This window comes from Crotalus tigris, unplaced genomic scaffold, assembly GCF_016545835.1.
Source record: "Crotalus tigris isolate CLP2741 ecotype Arizona unplaced genomic scaffold, ASM1654583v1 scf7180000024474.295514, whole genome shotgun sequence".
Lineage (NCBI taxonomy): Eukaryota > Metazoa > Chordata > Lepidosauria > Squamata > Viperidae > Crotalus > Crotalus tigris.
Window position 1 is genome coordinate 136,412 of NW_024100645.1, and position 20,512 is coordinate 156,923.

Below are 20,512 nucleotides of genomic sequence, written 5' to 3' on the forward strand. Positions count from 1 at the left end.
GAAAAAGAAATCGGCAACTTCTGAATCCATTTTAACAATTATGTACAAACTTTTTGTCCCCCCTCCCTCACTAATATTGTAAAAAAATCCTTCAGCACCTTGTTCAGACTTTTTCAATCATTAAATCCATAAGTCATCATTTCACTTGTTTTTCATTTTCAACAAAAAGTCCACAAAAACTTTCCAGTCTTGTACAAGAATTTACTATTTTCCACAAAACTGCTTTGGATTACCATATAGCTATCCGGCCACTTACCAAATTTGAGAACACAATTTTCTTTCTCCTATTTTGCCTAAAATCACATAGTGGCAACAATGAATTGCACAAAATGGCATGTTATCATTCTTTTTATGTCTTGAAAATTGGATCCTATCCTAAGTTAAGGTAGGTCTCAATCTGAAGGTTTCAAATCACAATGTGTGATTCCTTTTGTTTGTGGGCTTAGTGTGTGGTGTGACCTCCACCTTTACAACCTGTTCAATAAGCCAGGACTAGAACAAATTCCCGACACATAAATGTTGTCAGTTTTTGTCCATATCTGAAAGCTTCATTTTTTGCCAGCTCAAAATCTGAAACTTTCCAAAGAGATAACATCTGGATTTTGTCTGAAATGGTATAGGGCAGGGATAGGCAACCTTGGCTCTTTTATGACTCTTGGACTTCAACTCCCAGAATTTCTGAGCCAGCATGGCTCAGCTTAGAAACCTCTCCCTTTCCCCTCAGCATGGCTGGCTCAGGAATTCTGGGAGTTGAAGTCCATGAGTCATAAAAGAGCCAAAGTTGCCTATCCCTGGTATAGGGTTTCCTGCCTGAGTGGGGGGTTGGACTAGATCAGGAGTAGGCAATCTTGGCTCTTTTATGACTCGTGGACTTCAACTCCCAGAATTTCTGAGCCAGCATGGCTCAGCTTTGAAACCTCTCCCTTTCCCCTCAGCATGGCTGGCTCAGGAATTCTGGGAGTTGAAGTCCACGAGTCATAAAATAGCCAAGGTTGCCTACCCCTGGTCTAGATGAACTCCAAGGTCCTTCCATTATTATTATTATTATTATTATTGTTGTTTTGTTTTGTTGTTTTATTATTTGCTCTCATGGCTTTTGGAAAAATGCTGAATTTAGCTTGACTGTGATTTAGGTTCCCATTACTGGCAGCCTGGCATTCAGCCTAGGTTCTTTGGCACATCCCCTGGATTTCAAGGGAAGTTCTTGCTCCGCCTCTTGGATTTAATTCTTCTTTGACGTAACCTTGGTAGTAATTGCAAAAAGGGAGGATACAGTATTTATTTACGAAGTCAGATCTGGCAAACCAAGCTAGATCGTCCCGAATTGGGCAGCTCTTTGAATCTTCTTGCTCCTGCTGATTGTGAAGAGATTAATGGCTAACTTAGCCAACCAGATCCTTAACCTGCTTGTCAGCCTAACTCCAAAGGTTGGAAATGCTGTGTGAAGACGCCAATTCCTTGGAAGAAGAAACAGAGAAATAGTGTACCAAGGCAGGATTTAAAACTTATTCTGTAGAAAGGCAGATTGTGCCATGGGAGGCACAAAGGCTGTATCATGCTGGTAATGAGTTACAAGAAGAGTGATTGTTTAGCTACCTGAGATGCAGTTACTTGCCTTGGTGCTGTTCCTAAGTCACCTGTTTTCTGCCTGCTTCCTCCTTGCGAACTCGCTGAACTCTGTCAGTTGCTCGCCGGTAAGTAAAAGTCTTGTCATCCTGGTGGGAGGAGGCAGCAAAGTTTAGAATCAAACAAAATAATCTCTAAGATCTGTTCCCTTCCTTTTCAGTGCGCTTGTATTTTGCATTATTGCTGTGTTGCTAACCGGCATTGGCATTTTGGCATCTGCAGTTGATCAGGTCTCTGACAGCTTGATTCTCTGTGGAGAAGCATGTTTATACCCCATTAGCATAGTGTACCTGTCTCGGGTGTCACTACAGCCAGTGGAAGAGGGATTATTGACAAGAAGGGTTATAGTAGTATCAGCTCGGCCAGCAAATTCTTGTATCATGATATAAAAGTTTTGGAGCCTTTCCTTAACATTCCTTAGCAGAATCAACAGTTGCTGTGATGTAGAGTCCTTGGTTTTCCCAGTTGCAATGTATGGCTGTGAAAGTTGGACCATAAGAAAGGCTGAGCGCCAAAGAATTGAGGCCTTTGAACTATGGCACTGGAGAAGACTCCCACAAGTCCCCTGGACTGCAAGGCGATCAAACCGGTCAGTCCTAGAGGAGATCAACCCTGACTGCTCTTTAGAAGGCCAGATCCTAAAGTTGAAACTCAAATACTTTGGCCATCTAATGAGAAGGAAGGACTCACTGGAGAAGAGCCTAATGCTGGGAAAGATTGAGGGCAATAGAAGGGGACGACAGAGAATGAGGTGGATGGATGGAGTCACTGAAGCAGTAGGCATGAGCTTAAGTGGACTCTAGAAGATGATAGAGGACAGAAAGGCCTGGAGGAACGTTGTCCATGGGGTCGCGACGGGTTGGACACAACTTCGCAACTAACAACAACAAGAGTCCTTGGTGCTCTCTGAGCTTGATGTTTCATTACCCAACTAGGTAACATCATCAGTGCTAGCTAACCAGGTGTTACCTAACTGGGCAATGAAATATCTACAAGCAAACAACCAAATTCAGAGAGCAGCAAGGACCCCACAGCAACTCCTTAAAACAGTAGTATCATTTCTAGAGCTTAGGTAGCAGCCATATGATGCTAAGAAATGACACAGTTATTTTAAAGAGTTGTAGGTACATGCTATGGTTGTACTCCCTTGTGGACTAAAGGAACTGTTCTAAATAATTTCTGAAATGCTGCATGTTGCTGCATTATTGGAGGCTTTCAAAACAGACTGGACAACCATTTGTCTGAAATAGTATGGGGTCTCCTGCTTAAGCAGGGGGTTGGACTAAAAGACCTCTAAGGTCCCTTCCATCTCTATTATTCCATGTTCTATGTTCAACCCCGAGTTACAAATATTCTATTCTCTTGTTCTTGCTAGAACAGGTTGTTGGCTAGCAATGCCTTATCCTGACTGTTTTTGATACCTTGAGTTTGTGTGTCGTCAGAGGTGTAGTGATACAGCAAACAGCAGGATAAAGCTGGACAAGTTATTTCCTGGGAACAAGATAAGGCATATCAAGGAAGAATGAACAAAACTGAAACTGTATTCCAAACTGATGTTGCAATACTTAATCAAGACAAAATCTGCATTTGAAGGACTACAAATAAACTATCACCATAAGTGTGAAGATGCTTCAAGAGTGAAGCCACTTGACTGGACACACAGATCTTTTGCTTCAATAGGATTAGTAGCTGAGTAGCCTTCAAAGTCTGAATCTTCTCCATGAGATAGGTCTTTCCTGCTTTGCTTTGTAATGAGAGGCAGAATAGGAGTATTCCCCAATTCCATTCCTTCAGGGGCAGAAAAATTAAAGAAGATTCTAATGAATAATAGTTACTGGATATGAAAAAGCGGAAGAGTTTTTACCTTCATTACAAGATATAATAATAATAATAATAATAATAATAATAATAATAATAATAATAATAATAATAATAATAATAATGCTTCCATCCTGCGACGATACCTGTAATACCATCAAACATCCACATCTGCCTATCCCAGGTCCTGGGTAAGGACTCGATAGGTAGACAAAATGCCAAATCCAGTCTGAACATCTGGCTGACTGTGCGATGATTGATAATAATAATAATAATACAGTTGGAAGGGACCTTGGAGGTCATCTAGTCCAACCCCCTGCTCAGGCAGGAAACTCTATATCATTTCAGACAAATGGCTGTCCAGTCTCTTCTTAAAAACTTCCAGTGTTGGAGCATTCACCACTTCTGGAGGCAGGTTGTTCCACTGGTTAATTGTTCTAGCTGTCAGGAAGTTTCTCCTTAGTTCTAGGTTGCTTCTCTCCTTGATTAGTTTCCATTCATTGCTTCTTGTCCTGCCTTCAGGCACTTTGGAAAATAGCTTGATTCCCTCTTCTTTGTGGCAGCCCCTGAGATATTGGAACACTGCTGTCATGTCCCCCCTCGTCCTTCTCTTCATTAAACTAGACATACCCAATTCCAGCAGCCGTTCCTTATATGTTTTAGCCTCCAGTCCCTTAATCACCTTTGTTGCTCTTCTCTGTACTCTTTCTAGAGTCTCAGCATCTTTTTACATCGTGGTGACCAAAACTGGATGCAGTATTCCAAGTGTGGCCTTACCAAGGCATTGTAAAGTGGTATTAATACTTCACGTGATCTTAATTCTATCCCTCTGTTAGTGCAGCCCAGCACTGCATTGGCTTTTTTGGCAGCTGCAGCACACTGCTGGCTCATATTTAAGTGATTGTCCATTAGGACTCCGAGATCCCTCTCACAATTACTACTATTGAGCAAGGTACCACCTATACTATACCCGTACATTTGGTTTTTCTTGCCTAAATGTAGAACCTTACTTTTTTCACCATTGAATTTCATTTTGTTAGATAGTGCCCAGTGTTCAAGTCTGTCCAGGTCCTCCTGTATCTTAAGCCTGTCTTCTGGAGTGTTGGCTATTCCTGCTAGCTTGGTGTCATCCGCACATTTGATGAGTTCCCCATCTATCCCCTTGTCCAAATCATTGATGAAGATGTTGAAGAGCACTGGGCCTAGAACAGAGCCCTGGGGCACCCCACTACACACTTCCCTCCATGTAGATGCATTTCCATTGAGGACCGGTCAGCCAGCTACGAACCCATCTAGTGGTGATGTTGTCTAACCCACATTTTTCTATCTTATCGAGTAGTAGGTTATGATCTACTTTATCAAATGCCTTACTGAAGTCCAAGTAAATTATATCCACAGCATTCCTCTGATCCACTAATTTTGTCACTTGGTCAAAGAATGCAATAAGGTTTTGTTATGGGACGAGAAACATAAAGTTCACCAGTAGTTCCAGAGGCATTATATCAGACGGGCGTTAATAGATGTTTAGACCAAAATTCGGCAACAGAATTATAGGCAAGTTCCCAATTGGATCTCAACATTAGAAATGTACATACGCCCAAAGTTCATTCAGTTGGGGAAAGTAATAACCTATAAAAACATATTAGATGAGAGAGGAGAATTAAAATCGAGGAAAAATCTTCAAGATGCAGGGATAGAATTAGAATGGTGGGCGTATCTCCAACTACAAGGTATATAGGAAAGACAAAAAAGAGTGGGGTATAAAAATAGAACCGACAGAACTAGATAAAATATTATTAGGTTCCCGAGGATAAAATGATTAAAAAAATATATCACTTTCTCTTAGACCAGGCAATGTACGAAGAACAGGTCAAGGAGACTATGCTAATTTGGAGTAGAGATTTTGGTTTCACTATTGACCTGAATATTTGGCAAGAACTGTGGGAAAGATATAGGAAACTCACTTTAGTTACCTCATACAAGGAAAATCTCTACAAGATATTCTATAGATGGCATCTCCCACCTACAAGGCTAGCTAAAATGGGCTCAAATATCTCACCTTTATGCTGGAAATGTAAAATAGCAATTGGATCATATTATCATATGTGGTGGGAATGCCCAAAGGCTCGTGAGTATTGAAATATGATACTAAGTTGGCTAAATGATATATTAATATTGGACTTAGAGTTAAAACCTGAACTATTCTTGTTGGGAATAACTACAGAATAGTACAATAAGGGAACAATCTATTTGCTGTTACACATCTTGACAGCAACTAGGCTTGCATTTGCGCAAAAATGGAAGAGCAAAGAAATTCCTACAGAGGAAGAGTCATTATATAAAATATTAGTACGTGCGGAAATGGACAAGCTCACAATGGTATTGAAAGACAAATGTGGATCAGTTTATTTCAAAACCTGGGATAAATTTTACCGCTGGAGGGATTCGAGGAGGACGGTTGGGATTAAAGGTTAGCGTTAAGATAGAAATATATGTTATTTTAGAATAAGTACTGTATATAAAACTTAGATGTAAAATTAGAGATGAAGAATTGATTGTAAAATGTGGAACAACTTGGTAAGAATCTATATACTGGAATGTCACGTTACATCCAATGTTTTTTAATTGTATTATAAATAAAATTTTAAAAAAAGAATGCAATAAGGTTTGTCTGGCATGATCTATTTTTGACAAACCCATGTTGGCTTTTAGTAGTGATTTGTTTGCCTATAGATCAGTGGTTCTCAACCTTTCTAATGCCGTGACCCCATAATACAGTTCCCCATGTTGTGGTGACCCCCAAGTGGGTGTGGCCACCAATAAGAGGGAGTAGGACAGCTAGGGAAAAGGGAAAAAAATGGCGGACAGCGTGGTTTGGCGACCCCCGTGAAATGGTCGTTTGACCCCAAATGGGGTCCCGACCCACAGGTTGAGAACCACTGCTATAGATGTTCGCTGATTAGTTGTTTGATTATTTTTTCCAGAATCTTCCCAGGTATTGAGGTCAGGCTGATAGATCTGTAATTTCCTGGATCCATTTTTTCCCCCTTTTTTGAAGATGGGAACTACATCAGCTCTTTTCCAGTCCTCTGGTAGTTCCCCAGTGCTCCAAGATCTTTGAAAAATATAGTTCAGTGGTTCTGAGATCAACTCTGCCAGCTCCTTGAGAACCTTGGGGTGTAATCCATCTGGTAACGGTGATTTGAACTCGTCTAGGCTGGACAGGTGCTCACTTATCATTTTCTTGCCTATCTTATCTTGTGTTTCTATACTGTTTTTTATGGCACTATTTTTGATAGATTGGTCTGTTTTTTCCCTTTGTGTAAAGACAGATGCAAAAAACGAGTTAAATAGTTCTGCTTTCTCCCTATTGCTTGTCACTTTCTTGCCACTTTCACCCACTAATGAATCAATCATTTCCTTCACTTTTTTCTTGTTTTTTACATGTTGAAAGAAGCTTTTTTTATTATTTTGACTTTGATCGCAAGCCTTTGTTCATTATGAGCCTTCGCTTTCCTCACTGCATCTTTGCAGGCATGGGCTATTTGTTGATATTCTGATTTAGTTATGTGCCCCTCTTTCCACTTTCTATACTTGTCCTTTTTATCTTTCAATTTATCAGAGAGTTCTTTATGCAGCCCTACTGGTTTATTTTGAGAGCTGTTATTTTTCCTCTTTGTTGGTATTGAGCTATTCAAAATAACTCCTCCAACTTCCTCAAAGTGACATCAGCCTTTTAGGAAAATCCCAAGGTTTGTAAAAGTTAAGGCGAAACACTTTTTTTTTGGCCAGGGTGAAAGACTTTCATAAACAACACTTTCTGGAAATACAAATTAATTGCTATGCCAAGATGAAAGACAAAATTGAAAGGGAACGGGAACAGAATCAGGTGGAAAATGGCATTTCTGAATTGCTGGTTGGGTCACATCCTGTATATTACATCACTGTGTGTTATTAGAGATCTCACTGCAGTGAGTTATTGCAGATCTCACTTATCCTAAGTTAATTATGTGTGTGTAGTTTTGCTGAAACATGTTGCACAGATAATTGGTTCAGAGGTCGTCCAGGATGCCAAGATCAGAGAGATGCAAGAGATTCAAAAAAAAGATATGACAAACATCAATTTGTTGTTTCGTATATCAGGAGAGAACCTCTAAACTCTACCAGTTTAGGCAAGTGTCTATTTGGCCTGAGCCAAAAGCCACCTCGGGGTGAGAGTAAAGAGCTAGCAGGCAGTTTATGAGTACCCACAAATAGAGGAACAAACTACAGTTCTGGAGAGATGCAAGTAGTCCTCAATTTACAACCACAACTGAGGCCAGAGTTTCCATTGTTAAGTAGAATAGAATAGAATAGAATAGAATAGAATAGAATAGAATAGAATAGAATAGAATAGAATAGAATAGAATAGAATAGAAACCAGTAAAGTAAATCTGTTGTTTTAGTCTTAGCCTGGCTGGCTATATTGTGTAATGGGAGCTAGGAAAATGGGTTTATTTTGAAAATATATATCCCGGTCATTAAACCTGCTCTTTCCTCTCTGTCCTTCTGCAGGGCCTGGGTTGTCAGCTAAGTAAGTATATGTTCTGGGTTTTTTGTGTGTGTTAAGCAGAAAGTTCATTTTCTCTCAAATTAGTTCATTATAATTGCGGTGGGTAACAATCCTCATCTCAGTCGTGCTGGTTAAGAATGGAAAGAGTTGTGGTCCATGACACCTGCATGGTGGCAAGGAGAAGAACAACTGATCTCTAAGTCATATGTGTGGTTCAACAAGGTTCATGATAGCAACCAATGTGGCTTGTCTGGAAACTAGTCAGACAGGATTATTTAGCTCTTAAGAATCATTTGGTTGCGTTTTATGATGATGATCCTGCAATATCCCTTTCTTTCGTAGATACTCACATACCAAAGGGGAGTCACTAATTATACCTTGTGATTTCATGCCAATAATAGGCAATGCCTCCTCACGCCAATAAAACATGTTGGAGAAAGAAGGGAAAAAATGGGGGGGGAGATGGGCATAACAGAGAAAAGCCATTTGGAGCCCCCTCTTAAATTCTTGGGTTCCACCCCTATCTGCAGCTGCAAAGTTAGCAGATATTCCTCCTCTTCTGCAGAACATGAACTTGCAACCACTGAAGACCCCCGCCGTTCGGTCTGCAAAGCACAGGGTAGGTTGGGCAAGGGAATTTCCTCTACTGCCCCCATTCACTTTCTCTCCCCATCCCCACCTTGCTTTCAGAAAAGGAGGATGTTCTATGTATACTTGGTGAAGCCAGATCAGATCCAGAACTAGATCCAATCCTAGATCTGATTCAGATGAACCCAAGGAACACTCTTTGGTGCCCGGAGGAGGAAGACTGCATTCCTTGCGTGCAAGTGACACTAACTCTTGGATTACTGGGTAAGGGAGGTGACTCAACCATCTGTTCATAGAAGTGTAGTTGTGTCACCTGCTAGCCTTGGGTCCTGGAGGTGTGGGGGGGCAGGAACTTGTTTTTTGGTGTTGCTTTTGCATTGGTCGGCCAGATCCTGAAGTTGAAACTCAAGTACTTTGGCCACCTAATGAGAAGGAAGGACTCACTGAAGAAGAGCCTGTTACTGGGAAAGATTGAGGGCAATAGAAAAAGGGGACGACAGAGAATGAGGTGGCTGGATGGAGTCACTGAAGCAGTAGGCATGAACTTAAATGGACTCCAGGAGATGGTAGAGGACAGGAAGGCCTGGAGGAACGTTGTCCATGGGGTCATGATGGGTCGGACACGACTTCGCAACTAACAACAACAAGGGCAGGGCAGGGCAGGGCAAGGCAGGGCAGGGTTGAAGAATCTGCCATGAAAAGCAACTGAGTAGCAGAATAGTAGCAGTAGCAGAGCTGTCAGAGCTGAGTAGCAGTAGCAGAGCTGTCTTCATCTTTGACAAACTGCCCAACCTCCCATCAATCTCATTGTGACAATGCAGATGCTTCATAGATTTTCTCTAGAAGTTAGATGGCAGATCCCAACAGGAAAAAAAAGCTCTCTCCCTGTCATGGTATAGTGATTTCGACAGAGGAGAATATTTGTAGCTCAGGGTTGAAATGAGGGGTCCTTGATACTCTCTGAGCTTGGTGGTTTTCTTGCAGGCTAGGTGACAGCACAAGGATCATTAGTTGTGGGACTAGGGCAGGGGTAGGGAACCTTGGCTCTTTTATGACTTGTGGACTTCAACTCCCAGAATTCCTGAGCCACAAATATACATTGAATTTGAAAGATTGTCTTTGCAGTGATTGGCAACAACAATATGATGATTCATTACACAAATAGCATAAACTGCTCTAACAATTTAGACTTGCACCCAAGGACGGTTGAGTCTGTGGTTTCACCGTGTTGCTTCACCTGTTATTTTTGGCAAAATAGATGCATTCCAATAACCAATGCCTCATTCCTTTTGTTTCCTTCTAGAGCCAGCTGCATTGGGTGCAAAACAAGATGGAGGAGCCAGCAAGATCAGCGAGCAGCCCAAGGGACACCCTAAGAGTGAGTAGGGTCTTCTTGACAGCAGCTCGTTACCAGATGGAAACTGTCCTTACTTTGCTTTTGATCCTGATCTCTTTCTGTCTCCAGAAATCCTGCGAACACACATTTTCCTCATGGCCCAGACCTATTCTTCTTCTCGTTGTGTTGAAGTGGAGGTTTGGCTTCCCGACGATCGGGAAAGTCAAAATAATTCCCTGGTAAGGCACACCGATTCCTAGAGGCATCCTCCCTGCTAGAGGTAGGAAGATCTAGTTCAGTGATGGTGAGCCTTTGGGGCTAGATGTGTCAAAAATTCACAAAGTCCTAACTCTGTGGCTGGGTTATTCCCCCTTCTGCCACAAAAGACAAACAATTCTTTACATATTTATTTATTCTTGAAAAAAAATGCAGTCCAGTCATGGATGGTGCTAAATATTGTATAAAGGAATGTCAAATAGTTACAAAAAAGAGAAAGAAATATCAGTGATAATGAATGTATGACATGTCTGTCAAAAGAGACACACCATGATGTTTTGGGTGACATGTCATACATTCATTATCACTGATCTAGTTATTTATTATTATATGGATTCCAGTACCTTCTCTGGAAGGATTTCTTGCCCTTGGCCAAACATACAGAAACATAATAGACAGGTGGTTGCAAACTCTACTGTTGGTTATTTACTACAACTGTCCAAATGACAGGGATGCTGTTGGCACCATACACATACACTGGAAAGAATTTTCCAAAGTCAAGGAAGCTCTTCTTAATAGAATCCCAAAGTTTCCGAGTCTGGAGTAGAAAGCAAAAGAATAGTAAGGGGGAGGTCCAAGGGTCAAAGCAGCACAGAAAGTTTGTCAGAACCAAAGAAAGTTGTGGGATTCAAGACAACATTCAAGACACACAGAATCTCACAGCCATAGTGACGCAGTGGTTAGAATGCAGTATTGCAGACTAATTCTGCCCACTGCCAGCAGTTCGATTCTCACTGGCTCAAGATTGACTCAGTCTTCCATCTTTCTGAGGTCGGTAAAATGAGGATCCAGATTGTTGGGGGCAAAATGCTGTCTCTGTAAACCTCTTAGAGAGGGATGTAAAGCACTGTGAAGTGGTATATAAGTCTAAGAGCTATTGCTATTGCTGTCTGGGTTCCCAGAGGGTTGTTGCCAACTGAGAGGCTTGGGTTTTGCTATTCTGCAAAGTAGAGCCACTGACAGGTGAAAGCAACCAGAACCACTTGTGAAGAGTCTCAACGCTAGTTTGTTGCTAGTTAACTTATGTTTACAAGACTCTCACCGGACTGACTTCATTGCCCTGGGAACAGCAAGATAAGGCTTCAGAGATTCTGGGGGAGATCAGGCAGATGCTGCTTCCTACAGTGCAGTGACTCCAAACTTCAGCCCCCTCTTAACTCCTCCGTCCAGTCTAACTGGAGATTCCACCACATCCTGGTGTCATTCATGCATACAACTCTTTTCTCTCAAGAAGACTTGTAGAGCACCTTTGCTCTGCTCTCTTCTCCCCACGACAAGTCCTTGTGCAGGTTGAAGGCGGCAGATCAGGCTTCTCATCTTCAAATGCAATGGCTGCTTCGGTTGATCTCCACCTCAGGTGCCTGCAGTTCCTGAGGCAATGGTTCATCTGGTAATTCTGGAGCAGGTTGCATATTGTCAGTCATTTCATCTGAGCTCACCAAAACAAAGGGTAATGGTGCACATGGGGCCTCCCCTCATTTTATCCTGTAAAGTAGGTGAGGTGAAGAGAAAGAAGCAGTCTATAGTCACCCAGTGAATTCCAAGGTTGAGAAGGCTCTTAACCTGAGCCTCTAGGGTCGTGTTTCTCAGTCTTGGCAACTGAAGATGTGCTGACTTCAACTCCCAGAATTCCGCAGCCAGCACGCTGGCTGGGCAATTCTGGGAGTTGAGGTCCAAATATCTTCAAATTGCTAAGATTGAGAAACTCTGCTCCAGATAACGGTATCTAATATTCAGCTTTCATGTAAAGTGAGGCGATGCAGTCTTCTAATACTAGTGGGTGTATCAAACATATCCATCAGCAATTTGACCTCAGTTCCCATTGTCCACAAACAGTGCAATGAAGTGCCATGCTAGGTCACACTGACAGAAGTTGTAGATCAAGATACTCAGAGACTGCTAGCATAAGGAAACCTGTTCTGGCCTTTAGAGCAGGATTGTGAGAAGAATTTGAGGATTATAAACTTCTCCTTGCTTCTCACAGACAAGATTTTTGACTCCAGGCATAGCCCCCAACCAATAATAATATAGCAATGTTGCTAAGGAGTCCTTTGTCCCTTATGAAAGGGATTCCATGAGTATACAAATATACATATGAGCTTATTCTGTGCAATTTGTTTTGTGCTCTATTTGTTTATTGTAATATACACAAACTGCATTGGGTAAAAAGGCTGACCTTATTCAGACTGACAGGCTATCTGATCTATTTGGAACGCTGACAAGCAGGCATGCTGGTAATCACAACCCTTGTTTGCATTTGTCTCAGCATCTATTAACTCATGATTGATTTATTTACACAGAAATCTTACCTTTCTTCCAAAGAATGCAGGCTAGCAGTCTTACAATACATTAGGCTGAGATTTACTAAATAAACTGCAATCAGCTGGGTTCATCCAATGGTCAAGTGGTTAAGGTGCCGGCCTAGATACCAGGAGACTCTGAGTTCTAGTCCCGCCTTATTCATGAAAGATAGCTGGATGACTTTGGGCCAGTCCCTCTCTCTCATCCCAATCCACCTCACACAAACAATTATCTTACATGCTCATGTTTCAATAAAAGAGAATATTTGTAGCTTGGGGTCGAAATATAGAGTCCTTGGTACTCTCTGAGTGTGCTTGTTTTCTTGTCAGCATCTCATTACCATAACATTATCAGTGCTATGGGGTATGGAGTATAGGGTTTGCTCCCTGTTTATATACAGTCGTTTGCCCTGCTGATATGTCCAGCTGATTTGGCTGATTTTCTGTTTGGTAGGTCCTTCGTTGTGGTATTTTTTTCTGCTTGACTTTTGTCTGGTGCTAATCCCTACTTATCTAGGTGTTGGTTGCCTGAAGAAGATGTGTTCTGGTTAATGTGTTGTGTTCTGTGTAGTATTTTCCCAATTGTGCTGGCTCTAGACATTTTGAACCATAGTCCTACCATATCATAGTATATTTGAAGCATAACAACTAGATTAGGTAATAGCTTTGTACCATATAGTATCAACCTTATAAATTCTCAAGACTCTTTTAGCGTTGTAACCTCCTGAGTTCTGTTAGGGAAGGGAGGTGCAGCAGCTGGTGATGTCATGGTTTGGCTTCTGTGTTGTTCTGGACCCAGAACAACATAGCACGCCACCACCATTCACCATTCACCATTCACCCTCACCAGACCCAAACCCAAGCCCAAACCCATCCCTCAGACGAAATGCAACCACCATCCAGAAGCCGAACCACGACATCACAGGCTGCTGCACCTCCCTCCGACCCCCACACAAAGCAAATGGACACACACCATGAACACAGAGCTAGACCGCAAACTCGGAGCCAAATCAAAGCCCGGTATGTTACATCACAGCCTTCTGCTCCGGACATCACATCACAGAACTCAGGAGGTTACAACACTAAAGCTCAGGATGTTACAACACAGCCTACCACCCAGGATGTTGCAACACAGAACTCAGGATATCGCTATACTAGATCTCAGGATGTCACCACACAACCCATTACCCAGGTTGTTACAACACAAAAGACTAATGGGCACACAGCCAGCACCTCAACTACTCAGGATGTTACGAAACAACCCAACAATCTGCAAACAATAACTCCAACACAGCCAACCAACCCACCTACAGCAACTAAGCCAGCACTCCACACACCCCCACCAATATTTATAGAGAGACGGCAGCTCCGATCACACTTTGCTCGCACAAGCACGAAGCCGAAGACCTCAGTCTGAAGATGACAAGTGGGACCTCGTCGAAACGTCACCAAGATACTCTCAATCTTACACGGGCAAAGACCCGAATACGCCAAGACCTGCATATGTGTGTGTGTGTGTGTGTGTGTGTGTATGTGTGTGTGTGTGTATGTGTATGTGTATGTGTGTGTGTATGTATCTGTATATGTATGTATGCATACATGTATATCTTGATGTTATTTTTGTCATTTTGTATAATTTGGCATTTCTTTGATGCTGCGGTTAATATATTGTTGTTGTTGTTGTTGTTGTCCTTGGGATGGTGACATTGTTTGGTGAGTGTTTATCTTATTTTTGAGAGTGGTGCATCAGAATTTCTGTATACTGTTTGCCATTGAAAATGACAATAAAGGTTATTCAATTCAATCCAATTCAGTCTGGCAGGCCTTGGATGGGAAAAGCTCTTTGATTTTTTTTCTCCCTCTTCCTTTCTAGGGATCTCTGCAGTATAACTGCTTCCCAGTAGCTCTCAGCGGGGAGCTGAATCTTACAGTTTTCATGCAGCCTCGCTATCATTCTGCAGGTGTGTTACAAGCAACGCAACATGGACCAGGTGAGTTCTTCAGAAATCAGTAATGAAACAACCTTTGATAAGATCAGCCTGAAACTCTCCACCCATTGGATATCTCTGCTGTGTTCTTTTCACAGACTGTACCTGGCCCAAAGCCACAGAGGCCATTCGCCTGTGTCAAGGTATGTTGCAATGCACTGACCTCCTCATCAATACTTTTCCCTCAGTGTAGATATCAGCAGGGATCTAAGCAAAGCCTGGAATTCCTTTTTGTAGCATAAAAGAACGGTAATTCTTGGATCCAACCCAATAGCCTGAACATCCAGTTGCAAACAATGATTGGAAACTGACCAAAGAGAGAAGCAACCTGGAATTAAGGAGAAACTTCCTAACGGTGAGGACAATTAACCAGTGGAACAGCTTGCCTCCAGAAATCGTGGGTGCTCCATCACTGGAGGTTTTTAAGAAGAGGCTAGACAGTCATTTGTCTGAAATGGTATAGGTTCTCCTGCTTGAGCAGAGGGCTGGATTAGAAGACTTCCGAGGACCCTTCCATATTCTATTCTATTCTATTCTATTCTATTCTATTCTATTCTATTCTATTCTATTCACCATTTAAACCATAAGCCATAACTTACAAGCTAGAATGGCTGTATCGATACAGCACATTTAGATGTGACCGTTCAAACTTACAACGGCACTGGAAAAAGTGACTTATGATAATTTTTCACACTTCTGACCATTTCAGTATCCCCACAGCCACGTGATCAAAATTTGGATGCTTAGCAATTGAGTCATTTTTATGACGGGTGCAGTATCCCGGGGTCATGTGATAAGATTTTGTGACCTTCTGACAAGATTCGCTTAACAACCGTGTTACTAACTTAACAACTGAAGCGATTCACTTAACGAGTGTGGCAGGAAAGGTTGTAAAACGGGGCAAAATTAACTTAACAAATGTCTTGCTTAGCAACAGAAAATTTGGGGTCAATTGAGACTGTAAATTGAGGACTACCTGTATTTTGATAAATAACTCAAGGCAGCGAACATACCTAATTGTCTTCCCTCCTCCTATTTTCCACACAACTACGGCCTTGTGAGGTGAATTGGGCTGAGAGAGTGAATGACTAGCTCAAGGTTACCCAGCTAGCTAGGTATTTTTTTATATAATTTTGCCTTTCTTGATTCAAACCTAATGAGATTAGTCAATCTTATCATATTGGGCCATTTACTTTTTTAAAACAACAACAACATATTCTTATTTCGTTTGTGGGTCCTGTCTTGGAGACAGTTCATACTGATGGCTCTTGCCTCATTCTCAAAAGACTTTAGATGGTGTTTTTTTTCTAAAAAAAAAAAAAAAAGGTGCCGGAACTCACACACGTCATACAACCCGCCTTGCCTACCCTACAAGGTTGCATTCAAAAAAGGTGCCAGAACTCCGTTCTGGGCATTCTATGAGGAAAAAAGCCCTGACTTTAGAGACGATATAGTTGATTGCATAAAAGAAAAAGGAATGATTGAAATGGAAAAAAAGATAAGAGAGGAACAGGCAGCCATCTTGGAAGAGTAGATGCTTTTTGAGTTCCCAGGAAACAGAAGTCCCCACTTAGATCAAACAGCTCTGGACGTCTGATTGAGCACTCAGTGCTAATGACAAATTTTGTCTTACAGTGCCACATTTAGACATTTCTGTGGGACTACAGTCGGCAATTCTACATGTGCAAAACATCCCTAAAGGACAGCACTTCAAACTGTGGCCGTATCTGAATCGGACAGACGGATTTAAAGGTCTTGATCAGGAGACTCCCAAGTTGCTAGTAAGTGAAGGTTTTCCCCAATATTGATCAAGCCTCGTACTTCAGGGTAGTCCTTGCTTAACAACAGCAATTGGAACCAGAATATCTGTCGCTAAGTGATGCGGTCATAATGCGATGTCCCATGACTTCATCACTTAGCAACAGCAATCCTGGCACTCCCGTTGCCACTGTTAAGTAAGGATCACAGACCTATAAGCGAGTACCAGGAGAGTCGCAAACAGACTGGCAGGCAGGTAAGGCAGGCTGCTTCTGGTGGGAGAAGGTGCACAACTGGTTGATGAGACACTGTGCAAATGCAATGGGTTCAGGAGTGATTGGTGCTGGGTAGGGGAGAGTGTCAGACCTGCCCTAACTTAGACATTTATGAAAGAAAGATGCTCGACTCCATTTGGTTGAAGTGATAGGTTCTTTTACTAAAGTTAAGTGGTTGCAGCGAAAGTAAAGCTAGATCTGAGTATTCCAGTGCAAAGGTTACCCTTTTCCCCTTTCCTTGGCCCTCCCCCCTTGACCGGTCCATGAGTGCCCAATAGTATGGCAGGTTGAAGTTTTGGGAACTGCTTTGATGTTAGGTGCCTCTCAATGTAGTTTCGCCTTCTGTTCCCAGGCTGTGTATCTTTAGTGGCTGGCTTATTCCAGTTTGGCACCTCTAGTTCTTGTCAGCTTGTCTCCCCTCCCCCGGTTTATCTTCCCATTCCCATGCCTGAACTTTACTTCCCCAAATTCCTTCTTCTCTCTCCCGCCGTTTTATGGCAGGATGCCAGCAAAGTGAAGAAGCTGAAGATGACCGATCTGACTATTGGAGCAACTTGCAACCTTCTCTTCTGGCTTCCCCATTGACTTGGCTTGCAGGAAGCTGGCAGGGAAGGTTGGAAATGCTGATCATGAAGCATCGCCAATTGTCATAGGTGTGAACTGGTTGTCAAGCACCCAGATTGCGATCACATGGCTGCAGAGATACTGTGATCGCTGGAAGTCAAAAGTACCCCTTGTTCAGTGCCCGGAATTATGGGATGTAGGATGGGTGGCCATATACGGCTTTGAAATAAATAAAATATGATTTTGGTCAAAATGGATGGCATATCAAGTTAATAAATCAATAAAATGAAAACAAATTAGGAATCCTACTATCCTGAAAACATCTGTGAAGTAATGGATTCTGATTTCTTCACATTTTTCTCCCCCTAACCTAGGGGGTCTTCAAACTTGGCAACTTTAAGACTTGTGGACTTCAACTCCCAGAATTCCTCAGCCAGCCGGCTGAGGAATTCTGGGAGTTGAAGTCCACAAGTCTTAAAGTTGCCAAGTTTGAAGACTCCTGCCCTAACCTATTGTTCTATTTTAGACTGGATCGGAGAATGTCAGCTTGCCAATCTCGCAGGTGTTCCCTTGTCTCTGCTTTCAGGTAAGAACAATCCTTCACAAGATCTTTTCTCTCCCATGCTTCTTTAGGCTCCCTACAACTATAGAGCAGGTAACAGAGTACAAGGTTAAGGCAGAGCTACAGTTAGAATATTTTAGCTCATTTTCTCAGCTGCAACATTTCTGGGAATTGCTTCTAGAGATGGAAAGATTCAGTTCCTGTAGAGGGTTGGTCTCTTAGGCAGAAATGCAGGGCCTTGGAGAGGTGCCAAAGGACTCACCCAGGAGGAGCAGGAAATTCTCAGAATTCCTGAAGAATGCTTCCAAGATGGGAATTGTAATTTTTTTTACCTCTAACCAGCAGCTAAAACAGAAACCAGAAGCTCCTGGATTATTCTAAATTAGGGAGAGAGAGAAGCTGCAGTCTCCAGATGGAATCGGGCCTGGAAGGACACCATTTGTGGCTCTTCCTGACCACTCCAGGATTCACTGTAGTGTAAATCCTCCAATGAAATTGTGAACCTGCCACAGATATAGTTTTTTAAAAACCAAGCCTATCTTTACCCAAAATAGTCCCATCATTATCTTAGCACCATTGTCTCACCCATACGAGCCCCAGGCTGTTAAAAATTTAGTGCAAACCCTCATCCTCAAAAAAACATTGTCTATACCTATTCTAATAGTTGACACTTGATTTTCTCAAAGAGCAAGGACTGATTTCTTAGTTATTTATAACAAATGAGATTTGGCAGATGGCAACACCTGGTCAACCTGATCTGGAGATCAGAAACAAAGCCGCATCAAGTCTAGTTCAGATGGGAATTTAGGAAGTCTTTCCGTGGTGGTAGACTTGTCTGGGGCATTAAAGAAGCATCCCAGGCCATGACATTCATACTGTGGCCAAAAAGCACTGTACGGTTATGCCGGTGAGAACACCAAGAGCTGAGCTTGACCGGAATTTTTTTTGTCTGAACCAAATAGGAGGGTAGGTTCAGATGGCCCCTATACTGTGCCTGACACCATCTGCTGAGCTATTTCATCTATGCAGCAATTCTCAGGTTAATAATAACAACAACAACAACAACAACAATAATAAAGTTGGAAGGGACCTTGGAGGTCATCTAGTCCAAACCCCTGCTCCTTTCTATGTCAGACTTCATCTCTTGGGCTTAGTGTGCAATTAAAATGGCAGTTATAGCAATTAGCAATATGCACTGATTATGCATAGGGTTGTACAGCATTGTTCATTGCCAGATAGGTCTTTGAGAAAAGTGACATCAAATGCCCTGTGTGACAACCGGAACATTGCAATCCTTAACCAGCTGTTAATGCATGGAGGATGGGAGGGCAGGGTAGGCCCCTCCCGCCCAGGAGCATCCACAGAGGGGTTCAATGAAGTCAAGATGGCGGCTGTAACTATGCCACTGAGATCCTGGGCATACCTATACAGTCTTGTGAAAGTCAGATGTATGAATAAACCAAATCAAATAGGTTCATAGATTCACACGAGTGTCCCTACACTGGATTTGGTCATGCTGGCTTAAAAATGAAACCACAAGCTAGAGTTGATTCTGAACAACTGCTACAGCTGTGGATCCAAGGGGCTTTGCTTCTCTTGAGAAGGAGTCATCCAATTTCAGTATTCTTCCCAGAAATTGATATTGCAGCAGTTTAAAAATCGGATGGATGGATGGATGGATGGATGGATGGATGGATGGATGGATGGATGGATGGATGGGGAAGGCTCTTGGGGGCCATCTCTCTGTCCCCTTATTCTCTTGAATATTGTGTTTATAGGTCTGGCCCAAGATTGAAGACCAAGCTGACACACCTCGAACTCATTTCTGTCCCTTTGCAAATGGTATGAAAATGGCATTCATTCAGTTTTTGAGTTTTTAAGGCAGATAACTATTGGCTAAAAGAAATGTAAACATATCCATATTTGGGGGGGGCGGTTTCCCGGGAAGATGGCATTGCTTTGATAGATGTGCAACCTCTCATTTCAGACCCAGCTGCTTTGGTCAGGGCCTGGGCCCACAGCCGCTTGGAAGTCCACACTTCCAGTGGAAGTTTGAGCTGCTTGGTTTCTGCCCCGTGTGACCTTCAAGGAGAGCTGGTTCCCTGCTGGCAGATGGAAGAGCTCGCCTGCCACCCTTTGCATCCCCATCTGCGTCTGGCCCTCCTTCCACATGTGAGTAGAGAAAGCAAAAAGAGGGAGGAGGAAGAGAAATGTCAATCGGAAGATGAAGAAGCAGCAGCTGAGAATTAGAAAAATGATAAGGTCTCATGTCAGTGTGCAGACGCTGCCAGGTTGAAGGGATTCTGCTAAAAATTCCCACTAGGAATTACATAATATAAACCTGGTTGCTGCAACCTTTTCTCTTTTCCTTCCCCAATTCCTCTCTTTTTTTTTCTCTTGGCTCTTTCATTCTTCCTCCCACTTTTACGCTAAGCAGCAGTTCCTTCCTTCCTTCCTTCCTTCCTTCCTTCCTTCCTTCCTTCCTTCCTTCCTTCCTTCCTTCCTTCCTTCCTTCCTTCCTTCCTCTTTTAGGAGTCTGAGGGCTGAGAAATGATGCATCTGACATCTTCATTTCTCCAGAAGAACTCTAAGAGATGGAAGAGGTGGTCAAAAAGCTCATAGGTGTAAAAAGGCGTCATTTCTAAGAGTTTGTGCCCTTAAAAATTTTTGGTGCACACATATACACCCCCTCCAAAATACGCTTTGTGATGAAAATAATGAGAGTATCGGTAGTTGTGTTTAAATGGTTAAATATATGGGAGCGTTGTTGTTGTAATTATTATTATTAGATTTTTATCCCACTTTTTAAGATACCTTTTTGTCAGTTCAATCCAGTGAACTTACTTAATACTTCTGCCTCCTAGTTTTC

General features: G+C 42.3%; 1 protein-coding gene across 1 annotated transcript in view; it reads left to right on the top strand.

Moving 5' to 3' along the window:
• Positions 1-1,270: 1,270 nt before the first annotated feature.
• Positions 1,271-20,512, top strand: part of IL17RC (interleukin 17 receptor C) — a 33,593-nt gene continuing 14,351 nt past the window's right edge. The window contains exons 1-11 of the mRNA XM_039333362.1: positions 1,271-1,694; positions 7,999-8,017; positions 8,687-8,848; positions 9,888-9,962; positions 10,050-10,159; positions 14,370-14,487; positions 14,583-14,627; positions 16,120-16,265; positions 17,608-17,667; positions 19,422-19,485; positions 19,631-19,815. Of these exons, the coding sequence (XP_039189296.1) occupies positions 1,602-1,694; positions 7,999-8,017; positions 8,687-8,848; positions 9,888-9,962; positions 10,050-10,159; positions 14,370-14,487; positions 14,583-14,627; positions 16,120-16,265; positions 17,608-17,667; positions 19,422-19,485; positions 19,631-19,815 (1,077 nt within the window). The 5' untranslated portion in view covers positions 1,271-1,601. The remainder of the gene's footprint in view (positions 1,695-7,998; positions 8,018-8,686; positions 8,849-9,887; positions 9,963-10,049; positions 10,160-14,369; positions 14,488-14,582; positions 14,628-16,119; positions 16,266-17,607; positions 17,668-19,421; positions 19,486-19,630; positions 19,816-20,512) is intronic.